This window comes from Aythya fuligula, chromosome 16, assembly GCF_009819795.1.
Source record: "Aythya fuligula isolate bAytFul2 chromosome 16, bAytFul2.pri, whole genome shotgun sequence".
Lineage (NCBI taxonomy): Eukaryota > Metazoa > Chordata > Aves > Anseriformes > Anatidae > Aythya > Aythya fuligula.
Genome location: NC_045574.1, coordinates 5,835,962 through 5,849,035, shown reverse-complemented (window position 1 = coordinate 5,849,035; position 13,074 = coordinate 5,835,962). Strand labels below are relative to the sequence as shown.

At 44.4% G+C, this 13,074-nt stretch overlaps 1 protein-coding gene across 1 annotated transcript in view; it reads right to left on the bottom strand.

Moving 5' to 3' along the window:
• TOP1 (DNA topoisomerase I) overlaps positions 1-13,074 on the bottom strand; it is a 65,682-nt gene that overhangs the window by 28,446 nt on the left and 24,162 nt on the right. Inside the window, exon 3 of the mRNA XM_032198233.1 lies at positions 6,316-6,418. Coding sequence (XP_032054124.1) covers positions 6,316-6,418 — 103 coding nt within the window. The remainder of the gene's footprint in view (positions 1-6,315; positions 6,419-13,074) is intronic.

The window sequence follows — 13,074 nt, the reverse complement described above, 5'->3', positions numbered from 1 at the left end:
TGCCCAGCCTCGCCGACAGCACCAGGCCTTCCTCGGCACCCCGGCCACGACAACTGAACAGCGCTCCGAGTTCCACACCTCTGGCAGTGCTTAACGCTGACACCCTGCTCCACTTGGCATTTTGAACGTAAAATACAAGCGAGTAGGATGCCATAACCCCACCACGGTGCAGGCAGAGCCAGGGGTTGCGTCACCCGGGGCCACCCCATGGCACTGGCGTTGTTCAGACCAAGGGCAGCCGAGCAGCAGCGCGTCTCCTGGTGCACTGCGGCCTTTTTGCTAGCGTGCTGCCTCAAATTTTAGTGTGAACAAGGCCGTTGGAAGGCCTCGGGGCTTTGAGGCTGACGTGCACAAGGCGATAAACCTACCAGAAGCGACCCTCTGCCTGCAACCACAGATGCGGTGCCCAGTGAGGATGCCCGCAGGAAGGCAGGAGCGGGAGGCAGAGCGGGCACCTGGCAGCAGCTGCTTCGGCTGCGACCACTTGGGAAAGGTGAGAGTAGAAAGAGCTCCCAGAGAGCAGCAGATGTGCCGCTCACGGCTTCCTTCTCCAAACTGCAACAGCTTCGCCGTAATTCAACGCTGAATTCTTCAGGTGCCATTTATGTACGTTAATAATCCCTTCCCAGGCCCTCTTCCATTCCAGCTTCAAAATCACAAGCTGGGAAGGATGCTTTATCTGAAGCGTCTCTTATTTCTCCTCTCTCATTTTCTCAGCTGTAATTAGCTCGTGGCTGAGAAGCTGCTACTAGCAAGCAGCAGAGCCTGCCGCAAGCAGAGCTCCGCTTGCCTCCTCGCTAACTGCTGCAGCACCACTGAAGCGTAAAATAAAAGGAAGCTGTGATTTTACCTAAATCTAAAAGCACAAAGGGACAAAGCCTACGTTACATGGCCTGTGTCTCCTTTGACGTAGCATGGGACTAATGGAAAAACGGGCTCACGTGCAGACTAACGCATGCCAAGGACCGGCTGGCTGTGCGGGGAGAGTTTCAGGAACAGGAGGCACCCCAGCAAAGGACAAGTTTTCAGCTGCCTTGCAGTGTTTCGTGCTCACTGCTAGAGAGCTGTTGTATGGTATTACAGGGCATGAGCACATGAGCCTCGATGGTTCTCTGCTGGGATTTCAGCATTATGGTAAAAAATCTGAAGCCACTTTTTCCCAGAGCTGGAGCCCTTCCTTCGGTGCTCGCAGATAAGAGATCAAGCTTTCAGCAACGGGAACGAGATAAAAAGCTGCATTAATCAATAGGTGACAAAAATACTCGGAAGTCAAATTTACACCATTAAACGTACACCATTTGTGATTCTGTAATTTGTAATTTACACCATTAAATGTACACCAGTACGCCATTAACTGAAAAAGCAGAAATTTTTGCTGCTAGAAGGGATTGCATTAGAAAGCTAATGGAGGTCAACTGCACTCAAGAGGGGGAGGAAAACTGAGGCACCCACACCAGGGGGTGCTGAAACCCCAAGTCAGATCTCTCTGCCTCTTCGTGCCCCAGATGCACACAGTTCCTCGCAGCTCGGGATCACGTAGTAAATCAGTCAGGAGGTGTGTGAGATGCCAGAGCTGAAATTTATTTTCATTCACCACAAGCAAATGCCTTGGATCTGTTTTTCCTAGCAAAACCACAAAACTCAGAAGATGCCAGTGAAGATCAGGTCTATAAATCCCGTATGTTCCCTGCTTCTGTTCATCTCAAGCTGTGATCACAGGAGATTTTGTAAACGAAGGGAATATGCAATCTGACAGAGGAGTTTTTCCTGCAGCTCAGATGCCTGTCACACTGACAGCAGGGATCAGCACTGCGAGAGGAGCCTCTTTGCTCCCTTTCACTGTCACAGCCAGTTCTGCACGGCGCCGGCCACGCTCCACGCAAAGCCCAAGACACCCAGCAGAAAGACACTCGTTACTGTGAACACTTCGAAACCAATCTCTTGCACGCCTTGGCTTCAAAGGGACCATTATTTCATTATTTTACATGGCTTCCTTGTTTGAAATGCTCGTCACCCAGAGATCAGAAACCTATTGCCACATCAGATTTGTTTCATTTTATTTTTTTAACTACTGACATTTATATTTAATGAGTGTGTGTAGGATTTTCTTTGGGGGATCAGGAAATAAAGGGTTGAGAAAAGGAACAAAAGAAAACACTTTGCTGGGTAGTGATTGCTTGATAACGATGTGGATTTATTCTCTGAGTTTTGTTTTATGGGCTTTGAACTTTCTTGGAGGGTGAAAGATCTTTGAGAAGACCCTCATGAGGCACATGAAGGCTCTCCCAGTACACTACAGCTACAAGTGATTAAGATACAGGAGTGTCATCTTGTGAGTGGGAATGGAAGAAAGCAAGAAGCAAAATTAGGAAGTTCCACATCCCAGTCCACACACTTCTGCCATATGAAATTAAGATAATCTATTTTAGGTGTTTCTGGGATTTATCTTGACAGCGTAGATACTTCCTTCAAAGTCTGGATACAGGAAACATTTATTCGGAAGCTTTTCTGCCTTGTTGACGTAGGTTTTATTTTAAAAAGCTTGTTTTAGTACCAGGCAGGAGATGAAATGGTGAAACTACCGCAGACAGACATTAAAAATGATCTGCTTTGGATGCAACCAGACAATGCTCTAAAACTGCGTACAATGCGTGACGCAACACCAAACTTCTCAGCGAGCAGTCAGGGGATGCTTCACACGCTGCACAATGCATCCCACAGGTACAAACCCAAGCTTCTCCAGCAACGACGGCTTGGATTTCTGCTAACACACAGCTCAACCTCTTTAAGAGCTAAAAAAGATACAGAACATCTCCTGCAATATAAAAGCTGATGACTGGAAGTACAGAACGGAATTTCTCAAGATTTAAGTGCAATGCTATTAATCTAAGAATTTTTTCTAAATGATTCAGTTTCAGTTTTAGCAAGAGGTTTGTATCAAACGCTGTAAGAACTCCCCGTACAGGTAGAAACCATTGGAAAATCCCACATTCTTGGTGCCTTGTAAGTTTTGTCTAATTTCTAGTGGAGTACCAGCTATTTTCACTCACATTTCATTGCCAAACGCAAAATGTATGGCTGTTGGGCTTCTCATTAGCAGGGCAGAGCATCTCAGAGCCTACCAGCCACTGCCTCTGCTCACCTGCTGTGCTTTACATCTTCCTCCAAGGACTCTGTCTTGTCACATCACAGCAAAGACAACCCTTTAGACAGGGGACAATTCTCCAGTATTTCCCTGCAAAGCAGCTCCCTCCCCTCCAACTGCTGGTAAAAATCAAAAGCTATTAAAAATGGCAAAGTGATCAGTAGTCCCCTTAACCTGTTCATTGCGAGCTGTCTGCTTGGCAGTAAGATAGCGAGAGGCGCTTGACAGACATTGAAATGATTCCCAACTATTTCACACCAGTCGCACAGTCACAGAGGACATCCTAAAACAACCCAGACTTCTCATTTACTCTTGGTTCTGTCCAGGGAAGTAGTTTTGCACAGCAACCATATTAACAGAGCCATAACTGAAGCTCATAGAGGAGGCATGTGCAGGACCAGCAGGAGTTTCAGGATGGATGCTGTTGGTTTTTGCTCCCTCCCAGGCTCACGTTGTGTTTAACCACCCCAAATTTTGTATTAGGCTGAAACTCTGCATTTTAAAGACAGGACTCCTAACTGTACACTTGTGCAGCTTGCTCTGGTCCTTCCCCATCCTGTCCTGTAATTCACTAGTCTGCCCTCTGCCATCCTTGGAGTCTCACCTTCCACATCAACACTTGGCAGTCATCGGCCCACAAGGACACGCTCCATTCAGATCCTTCCAGGAGCTCCCCTCTTTAATTCCACGCTCATCACAGATCTTCCTCTACCCCCATGCTGTGAGCTGCTGGGCTATCTCCTCCATAAGATAATTGTTACCTAACTCTAACCCTTACAGGCACAGCTTAATATTCATGGAATTACACGCACGACAGCTGAATCAAAAGACTCGGAGAGGAAGTGCTTAACTTTCAATTATGGGGTCAGTTATTTCTAAAAGGTTTGTTAGAAGACAGCTGGGCTTGCATCGCCAGTGGCCACGTGCCTTGTGCACGACTGAGCACGACTGGGGCAGTGCAGATCTTAGAAGACTCCTGAAGGATGGATCCAAGCAGAGCACTGCACACGTTTCTGTGTACGTTATCTTCCCTGAACGACACCTCTGTGATTCAGCAGCCCAATACATTAATTTTTATGGTGTCAGTTTTAAAATGCAGGAAACACTACAGACAAACGTTGCAAGCTGTGCACTCAGCCTGGGGAACTGTCCCACCTTGTGCAGTGGCCTAAGGGGCAAGGCAATCTCATGTAATCTCTTCCCAAAATATGCCTCAAAGAACAACCCTGCAAAACATGCATTCAGTCATGTTATCTACACAGGTGCGTCCTTCTATGACACAAAAATGTAGTATATTGTGCTCAAAGAACAAACAAATATTTAAATGAAAATAACTGGAAGCTTTAAGCGCAGTGTCTAGAAAAAGTGCTACCTTTCTTAAAGGGACTTTGAGGCAATGCTGAAGGGAGGGAGGAATTACTTCACGATAAAGAATGTTTACCTGTCAGCTCATGACAAAGCTACAGCTCACACACCACATTAGCCGTTCTTATCTCCTTTTTAATGTTTTGTTATTTATTATTTACACAATTAGCACTGGGCAGCTTCAACTTACAAGCCATAATTAGTTGGTAAAAAAATATTTCTTCCAGTTAAAAATATCCTTCCACCTCCTACACAGAGAAAGCCAAATCATTAATGAATTCTGGAAGTTTGAAAAGATCGTGCTTACATTACTCCTTACAAAAGAATGTACTTTGCTAAGATTGCAGGAGAATGGTTTCCAAGTGAAGCAATAAGCACTTGGAAATGTGAGGAAAAATCAGTTTTGGGGAACATGCTTGAATATATGAAAAAACAGAACAAAAGCAACAGAGATACATGAGAAAAAAAGTGCAAACAATGCGTCCAGAGCATTTAGTCTTTGCCATGGAAGCCAGTAAATGCTGCAACTTAATTTGCCTAGATTTTTTTTTTTTTTGCTGTCATCTATTTGTGAAGAAGAAACTAAAGAAAGCTACACAACTTCTTAAAAGGCCACACAAAAAGCGTGACCCCAATAAAACAAACCCACTGGTCAGCACACACTCATTTTTAAAATTGCTTCTTAATAGAAATTGTTAATACAGACCACTCATTTGTTTTTAGTTTGTGTTGTCACATTTGCACAGCCATTATTTAATAACATTTGCTTGGCCATAACAATCACTCCCTGCCATTCACCAAGTGCTGGGACAGAAACTTACCCTCCAGTGCCTGATTTGCAAATACTCACTTGCACGTCAGGAGTTACAACTAGGAAAGCTTCTCTGTGTAATGTCCTGTGTGTGCCCCACACTGCGTTACACCAAGTCACCAAGGACAGACCTGCATATTCTGATTCTTATAACTCACCCAGCACCACTGCAAGTGCCCTCCATCACCACAGAGTAAACAAATGCATATCTCATGTTCATAGAATCATAGAATCATAGAATATCCTGAGTTGGAAGGGACCCTTAAGGATCATCAAGTCCAACTCTCGACACCGCACAGGTCTACCCAAAAGTTCAGACCATGTGCCTAAGTTCACAGTTCAGTGAACTAAGTTCATCATGTTCAGTGTGGATGATACTGCAGGTGCGTCCCGTGACACACATTCCCCAGCCAGTGGCAGTGTAGTTGTCATTCAGACCAGACGAACCAGCAGGCAATCCTTTCAGATTTATCATCTAACCCAGCAGCTGAGATGTGCTCATAATGCCTGGCAAATGTAAAAAGGATTGCCCCACAAGCTGCCTGACAGCGCTGAGATATTCAGTCGTTATAGGAAAAGGCCAAGGACATTGCCATCACTCCAGGGGACCATTTTTCCAGATGCTACTAATTATTAGGAGGCTGAGTAGTCACATCAGGTTCATCTATGCTAAAACAGCAGGGTTTACAGCAACACTTATGAGTGCTCCACGTTTCTGACAAACAATTGCAAACACACAAAAGATTACGAGCAAAAGTCATCAGTCTCCATGAAGACGAGGTTAAACTAGTTTTCACCTTCAGTCACACTGTGCTACATTAATCTTATATACAAAAATATCGGATCCCATTTGCAAGATGCACAGCTTAAGCTACCCATATAGAAATGCATGCAATTACATAATTGAGACTTCAATCACCTACACTCGTAAATTCTGAGAGTGCATGAGCAACAAAGGTTTAACCTACGAGGGTTTGGTCAATTTTTTCCTCACCTATTACTGTGCTTGGACTTTTCCCGGTCTTTTTCCTTGTCCTTCTTGTGCTCTTTGTGCCGGTGTTCTCGGTCTTTGTGTTTATCTTTGTGTTTGTGAGAATCTGCAAGCAGAGAGGCAAAAAAAATTAAGCAATGAAGTTGGGAGAAAACTCCATGCCTCCCTCATGAACCTCTGCATGTTTCCCCACCCCATTCCAGTATTTTGTGAGATGCAAAATTTGTAACAAAAATCTTAGTTTTCAGAGCTCCTAAAAGGATTTATTGTTCCTGCAGGTCAAGTTAATTTACCTTGGCAACAGCTGCATTTATACGGTCCTTAGTTCAATGATCTTTAAAACCTTTACAGATCCTGAAGAAACACGACCCATTTTGTGAAATAGTTAAGTATGGCTACAGCAAGTTGAATCTTTCTGCATAGATGGGAAACCTACCTTCCTGTGCCTGTCAGTATTTCATGTCAAACAGATTACAAGGGTACAGAAACTGAGCATAAAGCTGAAACGTTAGGCTTGCTGGATCTAAAATGTAGCAACTATTTCCACAAGTATCTAGTCTAGACAAAGAGTACCAACTCTCCCTCCCCCTCCCCTTAAAATCATCTTATTTTTACGCCCACATGGCATGACAGGCACGCAGCGAGGGAAAGATCAAATGATGAGGGAAGAAGAGAACAAAAGATGGAGGAAGAAAAACAGACAGGGAACTCTCTCCTCATGCAGTCTCCTGTAGGAGACACTAGGAGACACTTACCTCCCTTCCACAACAGAGCCCAGACAGTGCAACGGGAGAGCTGTAATGAGCACGCGCTGGTGGAAACCCACCTACACAGGTCAGGGCTGGTCCAATTTAAGTGACGAGTCAGAAATAGGAGATGGCACTCAAGTGAGCATACACAAACACTGTAATTTTAGTGGTATCCATTTCTACTTCCAGTAACATTTTCCATCCTCAGTGACAACTGCACCATGCAATAAACAATGAGGTCCTCCCAAAGCACCAAAGAAAACAAGATCCGCCACAGCGAAAGAGCAACAGAGCTGGAATTGTAACTAAGCACTGACAAGCATTTTTAGGCCCATAAATGTTCTTTTTAAGTAGATCAGGAAGGAGCTGAGGCTGAATTAGCACCTCAAACCCAGGACAAAAGGTGCAACCACCTACAGTCAAGGTCACTCCTGTAAGCCATGCCAAAACACTCCCCTCAGCTTCTCTCTTTTTTTTTTCTTTTCTTATTTTATACACATTTCTCAAGCAACTAAAATTAAATAGCTCTTCAGGATACCTAAAAGGCTGTGATGACTTTGGCAACTGCTTTCGGATAACAGTGCCAGCACTTCCACCACAGATCTTGGATGTAAGGTGGTAATGATTAATTGATTGTAAAGATGTTAACGTGCCTCTGAAAAGGCGACTGCCCCCATATGAGAATAGGGAACTGCAACAGAAGGAGTTTGGGATTTCCACAGTCACAAGGGAAATGCATTGCAGAGCCAGGAACCGCCTCATCCTGCACGTCTTTTGCCACAAGTTCACTTTTCTCCTTACCTGACACCAGTGCTTACAAACCCAAAACATTCAGCTGTTTTTTGGGGGGAGCCCCCCCGTCACACATTTCTGCTTGCAACCTGCTGCTGCCCTAACTTCAGGTGTTGCTCTCAGACGCCTGCAGTAAAACAGCACAAACCAACACACGAGCGTTGACGTTGAAGCCTCCACCTTGCCTTCTGCCTCGATCCTCCCAAAGTTGGCAACACTTCCTGGTGCTGCCCTACACACCACATACACGTTTGAAGAGCAAGACTGAATTTTCTGTCCTTTGATACCCAGGGATGCGTCAGGATTTGTGCAACATTTGGCGTTAGAGCATAACCAGCTCAGAGTTTGCAAGTACCCAAACAACAAAACCCATTTCCCAGCAATCGCTAACGAACGGTGCGGGACCTGACACCTACGCTCCCTGAAGTGCCAAGAAGCAATTTCTTGGTACCCTTCTCCTTCCCACCAGGACAACACACATTTCACTGGCAAAAGTGTTTTCGCAGCACATTTCACACTTCAGATTCTTCAATTTAGCCAGGAGCTGGAAGCTCAGGCTGTTTGCAAACTGCCTGCGTTTTATTCCACAGAGTTTACCCCCCAGTTCCTAAAGCACCGGCTGAAGCAAACAGCCATCCATTGACACCTGATGAGTAGGTAAACCACTAGAAAAAACATCATGATGCTATACATAGAATGCACACTCATTTTACCACATGCTCATTTTTTAAGGGAGCACAAACCAACACACAATTTTTGTTCCAACAACAAACTGATGGAAAACGTGTGCGACTATTCAATGCTATTCTCTTTAGAGCCACGTGAGCATTTTTTGCAAAACCCCACAAAACGGAACAGTCTTTTCCTTTCATCTCCAGATGCCCTTCCAACTGACTTGTGCTTTCCAGCTGAAATTGGTATTTGCTTTTGAGAAGTAGTTCTAGGGCCATACCCATGGAGTCACTGGAGTCCAACAACGCAACCTCTGCTCTGCTGACAGTAACTCATTCCTTTCAGGCAATGCATGCCTGGTACAGGAGTGAAAAATAAAAAAAGCTAAACTAGCTCTGCTCAGTGGCATTTGTCTTCCCTAGCTTCCCATTGCTTCAAGACTTGTAGCAGAAAGGCCTTTTTATAGAGGTGTTCTGGCTAAAAGGCAGGCCACAGCGGCTGGGCAACAGGAGGTTGTGTGCGTGGTCTTGCAAGCAGAAGGGAAAAGCTGGTGGGAGAGCTTTAACCTGACTGCAGGCAACACTGGATATGTACTGGGCCTCTCAACACACCGGACCACACGTGAAATTCCGTACTTCCATGCAGGCAAGCATACTACCTCCCAGACACATCTCCTAAGAATTAAATTACTCTGGAATATTTGCCTAGCGCTCAGACTCGCTGCTGTTGCTTTCTGACACCATGCCATAAGGTAGGTTAAGACTGAGAACTTCTAAAGCTTTTATTAAATAATCTCAAGCTGACACATGAACATTACCAGAAGGCATTAAAGCTCTCAGATTTCTTTTTTTTTTCTTTTTCTTTTTTTTTTTTTTTTTTGAGGGTGGAGCTGAATGTAGTTCAGGAGACTGGATTGCTAAGAAGGACACAATGGCACGTCATATATTTTTTTCCAGACTGACTTTATCTAGCAGACCAAATTGATGGTTATTTGATGGCTGACAAAACAAGTTCAGCTATTCCAGTTTGTGTCCCCACTCCACAGAAACCAGTATGACATCCAGTATGACATCCTCTCCACTGCATTACACAGGCAGCAGAAAACTGAATTTAGAACAAAACTTTAGGACACAATGGAGCTCCTCACAGCAAACCTCATTAATACAGAAGCAATCAATGGAAACGCTCATGACTACTGTTTGTATCTTCTTTGATGTGCTTAGTGTATCAATTCCTAAAGGCATCCTTCAGCCTCCAGTAACTCTCCCCCAGCTTGCAGCCGACCAGCAGTTGACTAGATCCAGCCTCACACGAGCAGCAGCGAGGTCAGGCACTATCACACACATTTACATTTGTTTCCTGCCTTTTATGTCTTTCCTGATGTCTGCTCCCTCTCACGCTAAACAAGGAGATAAATGCGACCGCTTCTCCAGGAGCACCAGCAGACTCCGCTATCTACTGTGAGCAAAGTTCAAATGCCCAAACGCCCGTGTGACATTTAAAGGATTTCAGAAGTCAATGAGTCTCTCCAGCCCCAAGGTTACAGTAGGGACAGGGGTTACGCTCACTGGGCAGGGATCCACCACCCCTAAGGCTCTCCCTTTGGTATCCACTAACCCAAACAGAGCGTTTGGCATCTCTTCTGTTCTAGAGAGCTTGATGTCTCTGGCACTGGATGCCTGTCTGTTAGTGCTGAGCCTGGTATGTCTCCAAAAGATTACCGCAGTCCCCCTGCTATTCCTGCCTTTCCCTCTGCACCTCCAACAATCACGAGCAGCTCTGCATTTCTGTACGTTGATTCATCTTTGAACTCTGTTTAATTACAAGGACGCCTGATTTAGGGATGGGAAATTCTAAGCACTTTTGGTCTGTGGCCCTGTTTTGTCGTCTTCCTCCCCCCCCGCCATTAAGTCTCTGGGGAAAGGCTGAGTCATAACCCTATTTGCAATACTTGTATACACGTATTACTGGAACAGTGCAGTTTTACTCTTTATCCAGGAACAGAGCTGTAAAAGGCCAGGCATCTATTTAACTACAGCATGACGAGAAGAGAGCTGCAGGAAGAGAAAGCCCTCCTGCGGCGGGCAGCCGGCACCTGGGGAGGCAGCGAGCCAGAGCCTCCTCCCCAACGGGACTGACCCCGGCCTTAACGGGCTGGGCCGACCACAAAACCAACGTACAGGGAACTACACTCCTTTAATTCATACGAAAAAATTGTTTGCTTTTAAAATCTTTTTGAGCTTTTTTCTCTCCCCGCTCCCCCAGTAAAGTTTACTTATGTATGAAGGGAAGCAGGCCTACTCCTTACGTTAATATTTCAGTTTTTGTGGCAACATTTCTAATTAAACCCTGAAATTGCATAGAGGGACGTAGGCTCTTGTACAACAGATCAGTGCAGCTAGTATTATGATCTGGAAGAATATCGTTGGCAGTTCACTTTAGGATCATCTTTTTCAAGTGCTGAAAAAAGGATGAGAGCAACAATCTGGCCCTTCTCATTTCTCTTAAACTAAGTGAGATAGCTGGCAAATTAACACCTGGTAACTCCAGCTCCTCATCAACAGGAGCTTTTTTAGCTGAATCTATTAGCCTTCCGTATTAGCTGTCTTTGTGTTCATGTTCTTGTAAGCTTTTTCAAGTACAATTTGAATACCTTATCAACCTGCTTACAGACAGGTTTCTGCTAACAGTCTGTATATAGTTCTGTTATATTTTGCTAAGTTTTGGGGATAAGGGATTTTTGTATTTTTCCTTCTGGTTCCAGCAATACGCCACTTGTTTCTCTCCATTAGACAGCCTAGAAATACCTCAACTAGTAAGTATGCTGATATTTTGTCTGTTCAAAGCACCACCTACACTGATGTCCAAAATGGCAGTTTAAGCTTACTTGATTCTTGGAACTGAAATCTGTCTCCAAATCTGAAGACATAGTATGAAGAAAGGGGGGAAAGTCAGTACCATGTCAAAAAAAACATTTTAACTACTTGTTACTTCCATGACACTTCTGCTTTAGAAAATGGGCTGAAATTTCTGCAGTGCCTTGATACTAGTTACAGGTTACAAGAGAAACATACGAGCTTTTAAGAAGTTCTCAGCATCATTGCTATATATGAGTGTGGTGTGCTTTCTGTTACCGGGACTTTTATCCATCTCAAATTTGAAGCACAAGCAAGAAATCCTTTGCAATTGCAATAGAGGATGTATTGTGTTACAGCAGGGGGATTCTACGTATGCAACTTTTCAGTCTCTTCTTTGGAAAGGGGAAGAAAGTCTTAAAAAACAAACAACAACAACAACAAAAAAAACCCTTCAGTTCCACTGCGAAATCATGCAGCTTAAAGAGACAATTCAGTAACGCTGAATTAGTTTCAAAAACTGGTCAAACTGAAATCTTCTCAAGAGCCGTCCTCACCTGAGAAATTGGTGGTCTCTTTACAGCTGAAACACCTCTTAGACCATTTACTACACAACTACAGCATTTTACAGTTTAGCCTAATTTCCTTCTCACTTGTTCTGACATAAAAGTAAGCAAAGCAAAAAGACCCCATATGACCTCAATGAAATGATTTCACAGATTTTTCTCCTCCTCCCAGGCTCTTCTCAGGAGCAGTCATCTTGAAGCGTAGATGATCAGAAAAAGGCCTCTTACCTTCAAGTTTTACAAGTCAAATTTTACCATTTGTTACCATTTATTTTGCTAAATCACATTACTTCTGAGTTCTAATTTCCCATATATGGGGTATAAAAGACTACCATTTGATTCATTAAGGTTCAATTGGTTAAATGATGCCTGGAAGGGCTGTGAATGCTCAAACGTGTGAACATAGTTCAAGGTGTCTAAAACACTCTTCATATCCCTGGCAAAGAACATGTACTTTTGCCTGAGGCATCAGATCACAACAGTTTAGTGTTGGAGCAACTTTGACAACATATAGATTACACTTGCAAGTAGAAAGATTGTAACATTCAGGCAGTATCAAAGATCTTTAACAGGAATAGTGATGTGGTTGGCAGGTTCCCTAAACAAACACCTGCAATCCCACGTGTGTAAAGGTTGCTTTGTGAGTCTCTGGTCAATTTATAAACCATTCATCTGAGAAAGGAGCTACTGTGTGGAGATGCAGAAATCCATCTGAATTCATACAGCTCACAAGGGCAGCCATACACTGGAAGCTGGACAGTCTGAGGCAGGGGATGGGGATCCTCTCTGTCAGATTCATTATGGCATTGGGCAAGTCACTTGAATTTACATGTTTTGATTTACGATTTCAAAAGGCACATACAATAATCCCTCCTGATCAATCATTGACTGTCCTGAGTTGGAAGGGAACCACCAGGATCAAGTCCAGCTCCTGGCTCCTCACAGGGCCACCCAAAATTCAGACGATGTGTCTGAGAGCGTTATCCAAATGCTTCTTGAACTCCGGCAGGCTTGGTGTGCTGACCACTGCCTTGGGCAGCTGGCCCCAGTGCCCGACCACCCTCTGGGTGCAGAACCTTTCCCTAACACCCAGCTTGACCCTCCCCTGTTCCAGCTCCATGCCGTCCC